The sequence below is a fragment of the Suncus etruscus genome, chromosome 1 (assembly GCF_024139225.1).
Source record: "Suncus etruscus isolate mSunEtr1 chromosome 1, mSunEtr1.pri.cur, whole genome shotgun sequence".
Classification (NCBI taxonomy): Eukaryota; Metazoa; Chordata; class Mammalia; order Eulipotyphla; family Soricidae; genus Suncus; species Suncus etruscus.
This window is the reverse complement of record NC_064848.1, coordinates 159,054,708-159,066,817: the sequence shown is the minus strand read 5'-3', so window position 1 is coordinate 159,066,817 and position 12,110 is coordinate 159,054,708. Positions and strand designations below refer to the sequence as shown.

At 44.1% G+C, this 12,110-nt stretch overlaps 1 protein-coding gene across 1 annotated transcript in view; it reads right to left on the bottom strand.

Annotated features, from left to right (window-relative positions):
• The window catches only part of SMYD4 (SET and MYND domain containing 4), a 75,987-nt gene that overhangs the window by 47,544 nt on the left and 16,333 nt on the right, over window positions 1–12,110 (bottom strand). The window contains exon 3 of the mRNA XM_049782651.1: window positions 1,988–2,132. Coding sequence (XP_049638608.1) covers window positions 1,988–2,132 — 145 coding nt within the window. The remainder of the gene's footprint in view (window positions 1–1,987; window positions 2,133–12,110) is intronic.

The window sequence follows — 12,110 nt, the reverse complement described above, 5'->3', positions numbered from 1 at the left end:
CCCAGTGGTGCTCAGGAGACCATATGGGGTGCTGTGAATTGAATTCGGGTCAGCCACATATAAAGTTAATACTTGCTTGTTCTACTAGCACTCTCTTACTGCTTGCAAGCCAACACTGTGGTTAGCCAAATATCTAATTTTAGGCTAGATCTGGATTATGAAACCAAGAGCCATAATAAAAATATATATATAATTCAGGGGCCAGAGTGATAGCGCAGCAGTAGGGCGTTTGCCTTTTATGTGGCTGATCCATGATGGACCTTAGTTTGATCCTTGGTATCCCATATAGTTCTACAAGCCAGGAGTGATTCCTGAGTGCCTAGCCAGGAATAACCCTTGAGCTTCACTGCGTGTGGCCCAAAAACAAACACATAAACAAAAAATACAATTGTGGCCAGAGAGATAGCATGAAGGTAGAGAATTTGCCTTGGATGCAGAAGGACAGTGGTTCGAATCCCGGTATCCCAGATGTTCCCCCAAGCCTGCCAGGAGGGATTTCTTTTTTTTGGGGGGGGGGCCATACCCGGCGATGCTCAGGGGTTACTCCTGGCTGTCTGCTCAGAAATAGCTCCTGGCAAGGCACGGGGGACCATATGGGACACCGGGATTCGAACCAACCACCTTTGGTCCTGGATCGGCTGCTTGCAAGGCAAACGCCGTTGTGCTATCCCTCCGGGCCCCCAGGAGGGATTTCTAAGTGTAGAGCCAGGAGTAACCCCTGAGCGCTGCCGAGTGTGACCCAAAAACAAAACAAGAAAAAATACAATTCAATGAAATCTTACAGACCTGAGTGAGGTAGGGCCAAGGTCAATAAATCATATAGCATTAAGGTACCTAAAGGAATATAGAAATAGAAGTTTCCTGAATAAATTCCGGTCATTTAAAATCAACGCTTAATACACTTAAGATCAAACAGGGCAAAATATAGTCAAGAGCAGAATTTTACCTGTTTCCTTTCTTTTCCTTCCCTTCTCTCTCTCTTTTTTAAAAAGTCTCATTCCTGTCAGTGCATTTATGGCAGAGATCAGTCTGTGGGATGAAGCTCAGGGATCCCCTGCCATCTGACCTGGCTGTCCCTGGGGGCCACTGAGGCTGTGCCTTGTGGTGCTGGGGAGCTGGGAGTGGGCCATGTGATGTGGGGATCAAACTCAGGGTCTCTGACTATGCTGACCATGTATTCTACTACTTGAGTCATCTCCTCAGCCTACAGTTTGCTTGTTCAAATCCAATCCACAAAGAGTAGTTTTATAATACAGTGGGTAAGCCATTTCTCAGATTTGATATCCAGACACCCAAATGGTCTTCTGAACACTACCAGGAGTAATTCCTAAGTGCAAAGCTAAGAAGTCCTGAGCAACAACAAAACAAAATAACCATAAAATTGGGAGCTGGAGAGATAGCACAGTGGGTAGGGTCTTTGCCTTCCATGTGGCTGACCTGGGTTTAATATCCAATATCCCTGAGCCTGCCAGGAGTAATTTCTGAGTGCACAGCCAGGAGTAACACCTGAGCACTGGCCAGGTATGGCCCTAAAAGAAAAAAAAAAACTAAAAACACCAAACCAAACCAAATAAACAAACAAACAAAACCCATAAAACTGACACTGTACAATTGTACAATGAGCTCTATCTTCTGAAAATTAGGTAGCAGGAATCGGGGAGATAGAATGAGGTTAGGGTCCACGTATTACATTTATCTGACCTGACCATTGGGTTCCGCTCAATGTCCAGCACCACTTGGCCTCTGAAACACTGCTGGAAGTAACCCTGGAGGCTCTAAGCACTGCTAGAGTGATCCTGGTGGTCCTCAGCACCATAGGAGCCTTAAAGAACAACATACTTGGGTCCTCATAACAAACCACAGGTCTAGTTGGCCCTAGGTGCTCTGAGTACTGTTTGGTAGGCTCCCTGACCCCTCAAAATAATGCAGTCTAAAGTGTCAGAACAGCTGTGCCAAGTTGATGTCTTGCTAGGGGAGAGGACCTTACCTTAGAGTAAAGCACTGCTGCTCCCACATAATCTTTCTCTTGAAATTTTCTGTTCCCTTGTTCTCTGTAGAAAAGAGGAGCATCAGGGTCCTTTCTCACAAGGTAACTTGCAGAGAGTCTTTTCAAAAACTCCTCATCCTCAGACCTTCATGAAGAAATAAACAAACAAAAAGCACAAATGTGACATTTCAAGGGAGGTTCCAAACAACTGCACTTCAAAGGAAGGGCAGTGCTGTAATACTTGGGGCCACAGAGACTTTATATGGTATGTACTAGGATGGTATGGGGGAATCCTGTGCTCTTGCTATAGGATCTGGGAGTTTTATTTGGAGCTTAGGACAGAAACTATTTTTTTGTTTTATCTTGTTGTTTGGGCCACATTCGGCGATGCTCAAGACTTACTCCTGGCTCTGAGCTCAGGAATCACTGGAAGGCTCAGGGGATAAGGAATATCAAGGATCAAATTCAGGTTGGCTTTATGCAATAATACCCTAACTGTTGTATTATCATTCTATCCCTTCTCGCAAGAGAAGTTCTCGAATGATGAGTTACTGGTCCTATAAAGTTCTAGTTCCTATGAGTTCTGGTCCTATAGAGCAATTCTTTTTTTTTTTTTTTTTTGGTTTTTGGGTCACACCCGGCAGCGCTCAGGGGTTACTACTGGCTCTATGCTCAGAAATCGCCTCTGGCAGGCACAGGGGACCATATGGGATGCCGGGATTCGAATCACCGTCCTTCTGCATGAAAGGCAAATGCCTTATCTCTATGCTATCTCTCCGGCCCCTAGAGCAATTCTTTTTACTAAAAAAATTTTTTGTCACATCCAACATTATTCAGGGATCAGTCCCGGCAGTACAAAAGTAGTCATATATGTTGCCAGAGAGATAGCATGAGGTAAAGAGTTTGCCTTGCATGCAGAAGGATGGTGGTTCGAATCCCAGCTTCCCATATGGTCCCCCGAGCCTGCCAGGAGCGATTTCTGAGCGTAGAGCCAGGAGTAACCCGTGAGCGCTGCCGAATGTGACCCAAAAAACAAAAAATAAAAGTAGCCATATATAGTGCTGGGGATCATACTGGCATCAGGTGTATACAAAGTAAGCACCTTATCTGCTATACTATCTCTCTGGCCCATTATTAGCTATAATGGAATATATATAATGGTATATATGTATATATATGTATATATATACCCACACATGTATTTAACATATATTCAGTATGATGTACTATGGTGAAACCTCACAAAATAGATTGGGGGTGGGTGGGCCATATCTAGCAGCACTCAGGGGTTGTTATTCCTGGCTCTGTGTTCAGAAACCACTGCTATTACTCCAGCCCCACAAAATAGTTTATGTAAACTAAATTAATATTAAATGATTTAATACTTAAATATAACAGAAAACAAAACTAAATAAATAACCCAACAACTGTGGCTAGAGAAATAGTACAGATTACAAAGGATAGGGTGCTTGCTCTGCACACAGGTGACTCTGGTTCAGTCCTCAGCATCCCATATCCTCTGAGCATTGCCAGGAGAGATTCCTGAGTGCTGAGTCAGGAATAAACTGTGATCACACCCAGGTATGACAACTCCCCCTCCCCCACACCCAATGAGTGCTGGAGTTACCAACAGCTGATCCCATGTGAGGTGCTTCCTCAAGCACCGCCAGGTCTACTCCTATATTAATTAATTAATTCATTTATTTCTTGTGTTTTGGACCACACTTGGCAGTGCTCAGAGGTTACTCTTGGCTCTGAACCCAGAACTCACTTGTAGAGGTGCTCAGGGGATGACATGGGCTGCTAGGGATCGAACCAGGTTGGCTGCATGCAAAGCAGACACCCTCTCCACTCCACTGTGCTATTGCTCCAGCCCCCCCCCCCAATTTTTTTTTGGTTTTTGGGTCACAACCAGCAGTGCTCAAGGATTACTCCTGGCTCTATGCTCAGAAATCACTCCTGGCAGGCTCGGGGGACCATGTGGGATGCCGGGATTTGAACCACTGTCCTTCTGCATGCAAGGCAAATGCCTTACCTCCATGCTATCTCTCCGGCCCCAAATTTTATTTATTAAATAAATAAATCACGGGGCCGGGCGGTGGCGCTGGAGGTAAGGTGCCTGCACTAGCCTAGGACGGATCACGGTTCGATCCCCCCGCGTCCCATATGGTCCCCCAAGAAGCCAGGAGCAACTTCTGAGCGCATAGCCAGGAGTAACCCCTGAGCATCACAGGGTGTGGCCCAAAAACCAAATAAATAAATAAATAAATAAATAAATAAATAAATAAATAAATAAATAAATAAATCACCCAGAAATCGCCAGAGAGACAGCACAGCAGTAAGGCGTTTGTCTTCCATGTAGTTGACCCACAATGGAGCTGGGTTTGATTACTGGCATCCTATATAATCCTCCAAACCAGGGGCGATTTCTTTTTTTTGGGGGGGGGGGCACACCCAGCGGTGCTCAGGGGTTACTCCTGGCTGTCTGCTCAGAAATAGCTCCTGGCAGGCACGGGGGACCATATGGGACACCGGGATTCGAACCAACCACCTTAAGGTCCTGGATCGGCTGCTTACAAGGCAAACGCCGTTGTGCTATCTCTCCGGGCCCATGGGGGCGATTTCTGAGTGCAGAGCCAGGAGTAATCCCTGAGAGCGGCTGGGTGTGACACACACACACACACACACACACACACACACACACACACACACACACACACCACACACACCAAAAAACGCTTCTGGCAAGCCTGGGGGACCATAATGGATGCCAGGAATCGACCCATCCAGGGTCAGCCGAGTGCAAGGCAAACACCCTACTGCTGTGCTATCTCTCCAGCCCCCTATTTGTTTGTTCTTATTTAGTTTTTTGGTTTTTTTTTTTTTTTGGTTTTTGGGCCACACTCGGCAGTGCTCAGGGGTTACTCCTGGCTGTCTGCTCAGAAATAGCTCCTGGCAGGCACGGGGGACCATATGGGACACCGGGATTTGAACCAACCACCTTTGGTCCTGGATCGGCTGCTTGCAAGGCAAATGCCGCTGTGCTATCTCTCCGGGCCCTCTTGTTTAGTTTTTAATTAGGTTAAACCTAAACAACTCTAGTTCAGGGGTCTCAAACTCGCGGCCTGCGGGCTGTTTGCGGCCCTCCGTACAACATTTTGTGACGCTGCCTTATAGGAATCTTTTTTTTGTTTTGTTTTGTTTTAATTGTTTGGGTCACACCCCCCAATGTTCAAGGCTTACTACTCAAGGATCACCCCGACTTTGCCTCCTGTGGCCCCCAGGTAAATTGAGTTTGAGACTCCTGCTCTAATTCAAATCATAGGTTGTGGTAAATGGTAATAAGAGCAAAACTCTTCTTGTCTAATAATGTATATTCTTTAATCCTAATCCAAAATGATAATAAACTGTTTGGTACTCAGTCATCAGTGCAACTAAACTTGAGAGAGGCCTGGAGAAGGCTCAAAGGGCTAGTATGAGTGTTTTGAGTGCTGGAGGCAAGGTTCAAACTCTGGCACTGCATGGAACCCCTGGGAAGTGCTGGTGTAGCCTCCCAACAGCAAACTAAAACAAAATACCAAGCTGCAGGGATTGGAGAGACAGCTCAAAGAACTAAGCTGATGCCATTTATTTCTTATTTTTGTAACATACCCAGCAGTATTGAGGGGCTATTTTTGACTCTCTGCTCAGAAGTGACCTCTTAAAGTGCTTGGGGGATCATTAGTGCTAGAGATTCAAACTGGGGCCAGCCAGATGAAAGGCAAGCACCTTACTACCTGTACTATTTCTCTAGTCCTGCAATGATTTAATTCCATATTTCACTCAAAGTTTTAAAAAGGAGGGCCCGGAGAGATAGCACAGCGGCGTTTGCCTTGCAAGCAGCCGATCCAGGACCAAAGGTGGTTGGTTCGAATCCCGGTGTCCCATATGGTCCCCCATGCCTGCCAGGAGCTATTTCTGAGCAGACAGCCAGGAGTAACCCCTGAGCAACGCTGGTGTGGCCCAAAAACTAAAAAAAAAAAAAAAAAAAAAAAAAAAAAGTTTTAAAAAGGAAATGATCTCTCCCCCCCCTTCTGTTATTTTGGGCCACACAGGGAGGTATTGGGGGTTATTTCCAGCTTAGTGCTTGGGGGACACTCTGATCAGTGCTTGGGAATTGGCCTGTACTATCTCATGTGGTGTCAGGGATAGAACCCAAGTGTCTTGTTTGCAAAGCAAACCCTCTAGTATTTAAAGCTATTTCCCTGAACTCTTGTTTTGTTTTGTTTTGTTTGGTATTTCAAATGGTCATTTAGAACATTATGATAAAAAAAAATTGTGGTCAGAGAGATAGCACAGCTTGCCTTGCAAGCAGCCGACCCAGGACCTAAGGTGGTTGGTTCAAATCCCGACATCCATATGGTCCCCCGTGCCTGCCAGGACTTATTTCTGAGCAGATAGCCAGGAGTAACCCCTGAGCCGACCCAGGACCTAAGGTGGTTGGTTCAAATCCCGACATCCATATGGTCCCCCGTGCCTGCCAGGACTTATTTCTGAGCAGATAGCCAGGAGTAACCCCTGAGCACTGCCAGGTGTGGCCCCAAAAAACAAACAAAAAACAAGCAAGTGAAGGACTGTTGAGACAATTTAAAAGGGTTGAAGTGAATGCCTTGTATGTGTGAGGCCACAAGTTTGATCTCCAACCACATGGCCCCTGAGCATTGCTCAAATGACCCTGGGGAACCCTGATTACTAATGGGGTGGTTCTTATGGCCCAGCACCACAGGCCCAAGTCATACTGAATCTCAAGGCTGAGAACATGGGGAGTGACCTAATGGTCCTCTGAACACTGCCTGAGATCCCCCTCAAAACTGAGAAAGGGAGAAGAAACAACAGTCTTTCTAATTTAGTTTTACACTGCAGTAAAATACATGTAACAAAACTGATGGCTGGGGGCCGGAGTGAAATACAAGTAACAAAACTGATAGCATGGAGGTAGGGCATTTGCCTTGCATGCAGAAGGACGGTGGTTCAAAACCCTGGCATTCCAGATGGTCCCCCAAGCATGCCAAGAGCGATTTCTGAGCATAGAGCCAGGAGTAACCCCTGAGCACTGCTGGTGTGACCCAAAACAAACAAACAAACAAAAAGAAACACAAAACAAAACTTGGAGCTGGAACAGCAGCAGTTAGGATGCTTGCATTGCACATGGCCAATCTAGGTTTAATCCCTGGTACCCAAAACAAAACAAAAAAATTTAAAAATTGATCAATTTAACCCTTTACATGATAGTAAGCATATTTCCAATATTGTACTATCATCACGACTATCTGTTTCCAGAGTTTTGTCATAATCCCAAATGACATAAAACAATAAATTCTCATTTTTTTCCTCCATAGTCTCTGGTAAAAATCTACTTTTTTGTTTGTTTGGGCCATACCCAGCAATGCTCAAGGCTCTGTGCTCAAGAAATACAACTAGAGGGGCTCAGTGGACCATATGGGGTGCTGAAAATTGAACACAGGTCAGCTGCATGCAAGGCTGGTCTATCTCTCTAACCCTTACATCAACATCTTTGTTTCTATGAATTTGTCTATTCCAGGTACTTCACATAAGTGGAATTATATAATGTCTATGCCTTTTGTTTTGCTAACTTCATGTGGCCTAATATTTTCATTACCTGTTTTTGGGCCACACTTGGAAGCACTCAGAGCTTATTCCTGGCTATGTTCAGGGGTCACTCCTGACAGAGGTCAAAGGACCATATGGTATGCTGGTGCTCAGACTCAGTTCAGCCACATGCAAGGCAAGTGGCTTATATGCTGTATCATCTTTCTGGCCCTGGCCTAATTTTTTCAAGGTTAATTCATGTTGTAGCAAGTACTGGAAATGTATTCCTTTTTATATTTGAATAGTATTTTGTATACATGTTCAGACCACATTTTGTTTACCCATTCATTTGTTAGTGGACATTTGGTTGTCTTCTACTATAGGCTGTTGTGAAGAATACAGCTATGAGAATTGCTATTCAAGTATCTGTTCAAATCTAGGTTTTCAGCTCCTAGGGGTATAAACCCATCAATGAGATTGCTGCATTATTCAATGATTTTTGGAGGAACAGTCACAGTTTTCTAATGTCTGCAAATCATGCAAAAGGTTTTTTTTAATCTTTTTCCAATTATCCCACACTCTTGACAATGTTGGTTATTTTTGATAGTTTGAATAGCAGATGTGATGTGAGATGATTATCTGTACTTTTTGAAGGGTGAGGGATTTGAGTCACACCCAGCAGTGCTAAAGTCTTATTCCTGGCTATATGCTCAAGGGATCACTCCTGGCTGTGCTCAGGGAATCGTATGAAGTGCTGAAGATTGAATTTAGGCCAGCTGTGTGCATGGAAAACCCTCACCCGCTATATTATCTTGCAGTCCCCATACTGCTTTGTACTTTTTTTTTTTTTTTTTTTTTTTTTTTTTTTTTTTTTTTTTTGGTTTTTGGGCCACACCTGGTGGTGCTCAGGTTACTCCTGGCTGTCTGCTCAGAAATAGCTCCTGGCAGGCACGGGGGACCATATGGGATGCCGGGATTCAAACCAACCACCTTAGGTCCTGGATCGGCTGCTTGCAAGGCAAATGCCTCTGTGCTATCTCTCTGGCCCCACTGCTTTGTACTTTTAATTTTACGTTCCCTTGACATTATTAATGCTGAGAGCTTTTTTCAAGTTTATTGGATATTTAAATAATTTCTTTGGAAATATCTATTTCACTTCTTTGCCCATATCTTTCATTCTTCATGTTGTTTGTTTTTTAGGTCACACTCGAAAGTGTTCAGGAAATAGTCCTGGCTCTGCATGTAATGGTCACTCCTGGTAGGCTTGAAAGGCCATATAGGGTGCCAGGAATTAAACATGGACTGGCTACATCCAAGACAAGTACTCTAACCACTGTACTATCTCTTGGCCTCTGGACACTGTTACAGCTTTAAGTCAAGTTTAATTCTTTGATCCATTAAGAGATTTTTGGGAAGCCATATTCTAGTGATGTTAAGAGTTTATTCCTGGCTCTGTGCATTCCTGGAAGTGTTAGGGAGACCATATGAGATGCCAGAATTCAAACCCAGGTTGGCTGCTTGCAAAGCAAGCACCTTACCCACTGTACTATCACTCCAGTCCTTCAATTAATTTCTGTGTATGGTAGAAGGTAAAGGTATAACTTGATTTCTTTTTCATGTAGATTCTAATCCAAAAGCAAAGAGAACCAAGTTCCTTCTCTTCCAGCACTGACATCTCTCTGTAAAGCCCTAGAGAAAAATTAAATATCCCATGGAGCCAACTTGAAAAGTATAAAGTCTCAGAACCAATACAGAGTCGAGAAGATTAATACTGAGACTGAGAATGAAATAACTTAATAACATACACCTATTCATTTTCCCCAGGGCCCTAGAAAGTGAGTACAGTCATCAAGAAAGTTGGTCTCTAAATATTTCAGCAAGACTCTGCTAAGAGGAAATTCTACTTTATCTTGATATAACAGTTTTTTCTTACCCCAATCAAGGTTCCCTGGTACTCTTAAGTTGTTAGTCTCTTTAGAAGGAGATATATAGTGTGTATAGAGCAGGGATACAAAGCTTCAATTATGCACGGTGTGCTCTACCAGTGAATTACATCCCTAGCACCATGAATAATTTTCTTTAAGACTCAAAGTAAATGAAGCATATTCTTTTTTTCCATTTCTCTTTTCTTCATATAAGGACTATCTTGCAGTGATAGTCTATATAGCACAGGGGATTGAACTCAGGCCCTTGAACTTGTTAGGCAAATACTCTATCACTAATTTATTTTTTTCGGTTTTGGGTCACACCCGGCAATGCTCAGGGGTTACTCTTGGCTCTATGCTCAGAAATCCCTCCTGGCAGGTTCAGGGGACCATATGGGACGCCGGGATTCGAACCACCATCCTCCTGCATGCAAGGCAAACGCATTACCTCCATGCTATCTCTCCGGCCCCTATCACTAATTGTTTTTGTTTGTTTTTTACTCTATCACTAATTTTGCCTCTTGTTTCTTCACTTTCAGATACAGAGAGATAGTACTGCAAGTAGGGGACTTGCCTTACACATACCAATCTAGGTTTGATAATCAGAACCCCATATGATCCTCCAAGTCAACCAGAACTCATCCTTGAGTGAAGAGCTAGGAATAAGCCCTACGTACCACTGGGGATAGCAAAAACAAAAACAAAAACAAAAAAAAACAACCAACCAAACAAACAAAAAAACCAACAAAAACACCAAGAAAAAATAAATTAAAATATTCCCAGGCTAAATAATACTTAGCTGCATGCAGCTGCAGCTGTGGCACTGGCTTGAGTCCCTAACTAATACCACCAGGTGTGAGTCCTGAACACTCTGATGTGTGGGCTCAAAATCAAACCCCCACTCCCGAAAAAAAAAAAAAAAAACCTCACTTACCATATAGAAGAACAAATTCCAGGGGCTGGAGCAAGAGTGCAATGGGTAGGGCATTTGCTTTGCATGTGGCTGACCCAGCAGGTTTTATTCCTGGCATCCCATATAGTCCCCCAGCCTGCCAGAGGCAATTTCTGAGGGCAGAGTTAGGAGTGACCCCTGAGTGCCAAAAACCAATCAATCAATTAATAAAGTTTAAAAAACAAAACAAAACTACTTTAAGATGTTAGTATAAGGACCAGGGCTCAAAGGGCTTTAAATGCACATGCTTTAAATGAGATACCCTGTGTTTGATCCTCAGCACCGCATGATGCCCTGAGCACTCCTGCAAGTGATCCTTGAGAACTACTAAAGGTGGTTCCCAAACCAAAATAAATAAATAAAAGCAAAATAACAATAATATTTCATTATTTGAAAGCAAAGCAGAATATCCTAAAAAGGACAGAACCCAGATGTCATGAAAATATATGACAGACACATGCAGACAATTTTATGGAACACACCAGAGGTTGCTCAGTGGTAGAACAAGTGACCTTGACCATTGGCACAATGCACATGAGCACACACACACATCAAGACACACTTAATGGGGCCGGAGAGATAGCATGGAGGTAAGGCGTTTGCCTTTCATGCAGAAGGACGGTGGTTTGAATCCCAGCATCCCATATGGTCCCCTGTGCCTGCCAGGGGCGATTTCTGAGTGTAGAGTCAGGAGTAACCTGAGTGCTGCCAGGTGTGACCCAAAAACAAAAACGAAACAAACAAAAAAAAAAAACATAAAAAAGACACACTTTATGTAGAAATTTTTTTGTGGGGGCCACACCTGGCAGTGCTCAGGGATAACTCTTGGCTCTGCACTCAGAAATTACTCTTGGCAGACTTGGGGGACCCTATGGAATGCTGGGGATCGAACCCAGGTTGACCGTGTACAAGGCAATTGCCCTAAATTCTGTGTTATCTCTCTGGCCCCCAACACATACACACACACACACACACACACACACACTTTCAAACATAAAAATAGGCAGCTGGAGAGATAGTACAGTGGTCAGTGAACACACACACACACACACACACACACTTTCAAACATAAAAATAGGCAGCTGGAGAGATAGTACAGTGGTCAGTGCACTGACCAACATGGGTTCAATATATAGCCTCCAAGTAGGCCAGGAGTGATCTCTGGCAGAGCCAGAAATAATCCCTGGGCATGTATGGGAATGGCCTACAAACAAAATACACACCACCAAAAATTAATTAAAAAAAATAAGGACCAGGGGCTGGAGAGATAGCATGGAGGTAGGTGTTTGCTTTGCATGCAGAAGGACGGTGGCTCAAATCCTGGCATCCCATATGGTCCCGAGCCTGCCAGGAGCAATTTCTCAGTGTAGAGCCAGGAGTAAAGGAGTAACTCTTGTGCGCTGTCGGGTGTGACCCAAAAACCAAAACAACAACAACAACAAAAAAGGACCAGAGATATAGCTCAGTAATAGAGCAGTAGCCTAACATGTGAGTACCTGGGTTTGATCTTCTGCATCAAAAGGTCCCCTGAGGGGCTGGAGCGATAGCTTAGCGGTAGGGTGGTTGCCTTGCACACGGCTTATGCAGGACAGGGTTAATGCAGGACAGACCCGGACCCGGTTCAACCCCCAGGATCCCATATGGACCCCAGCCTACC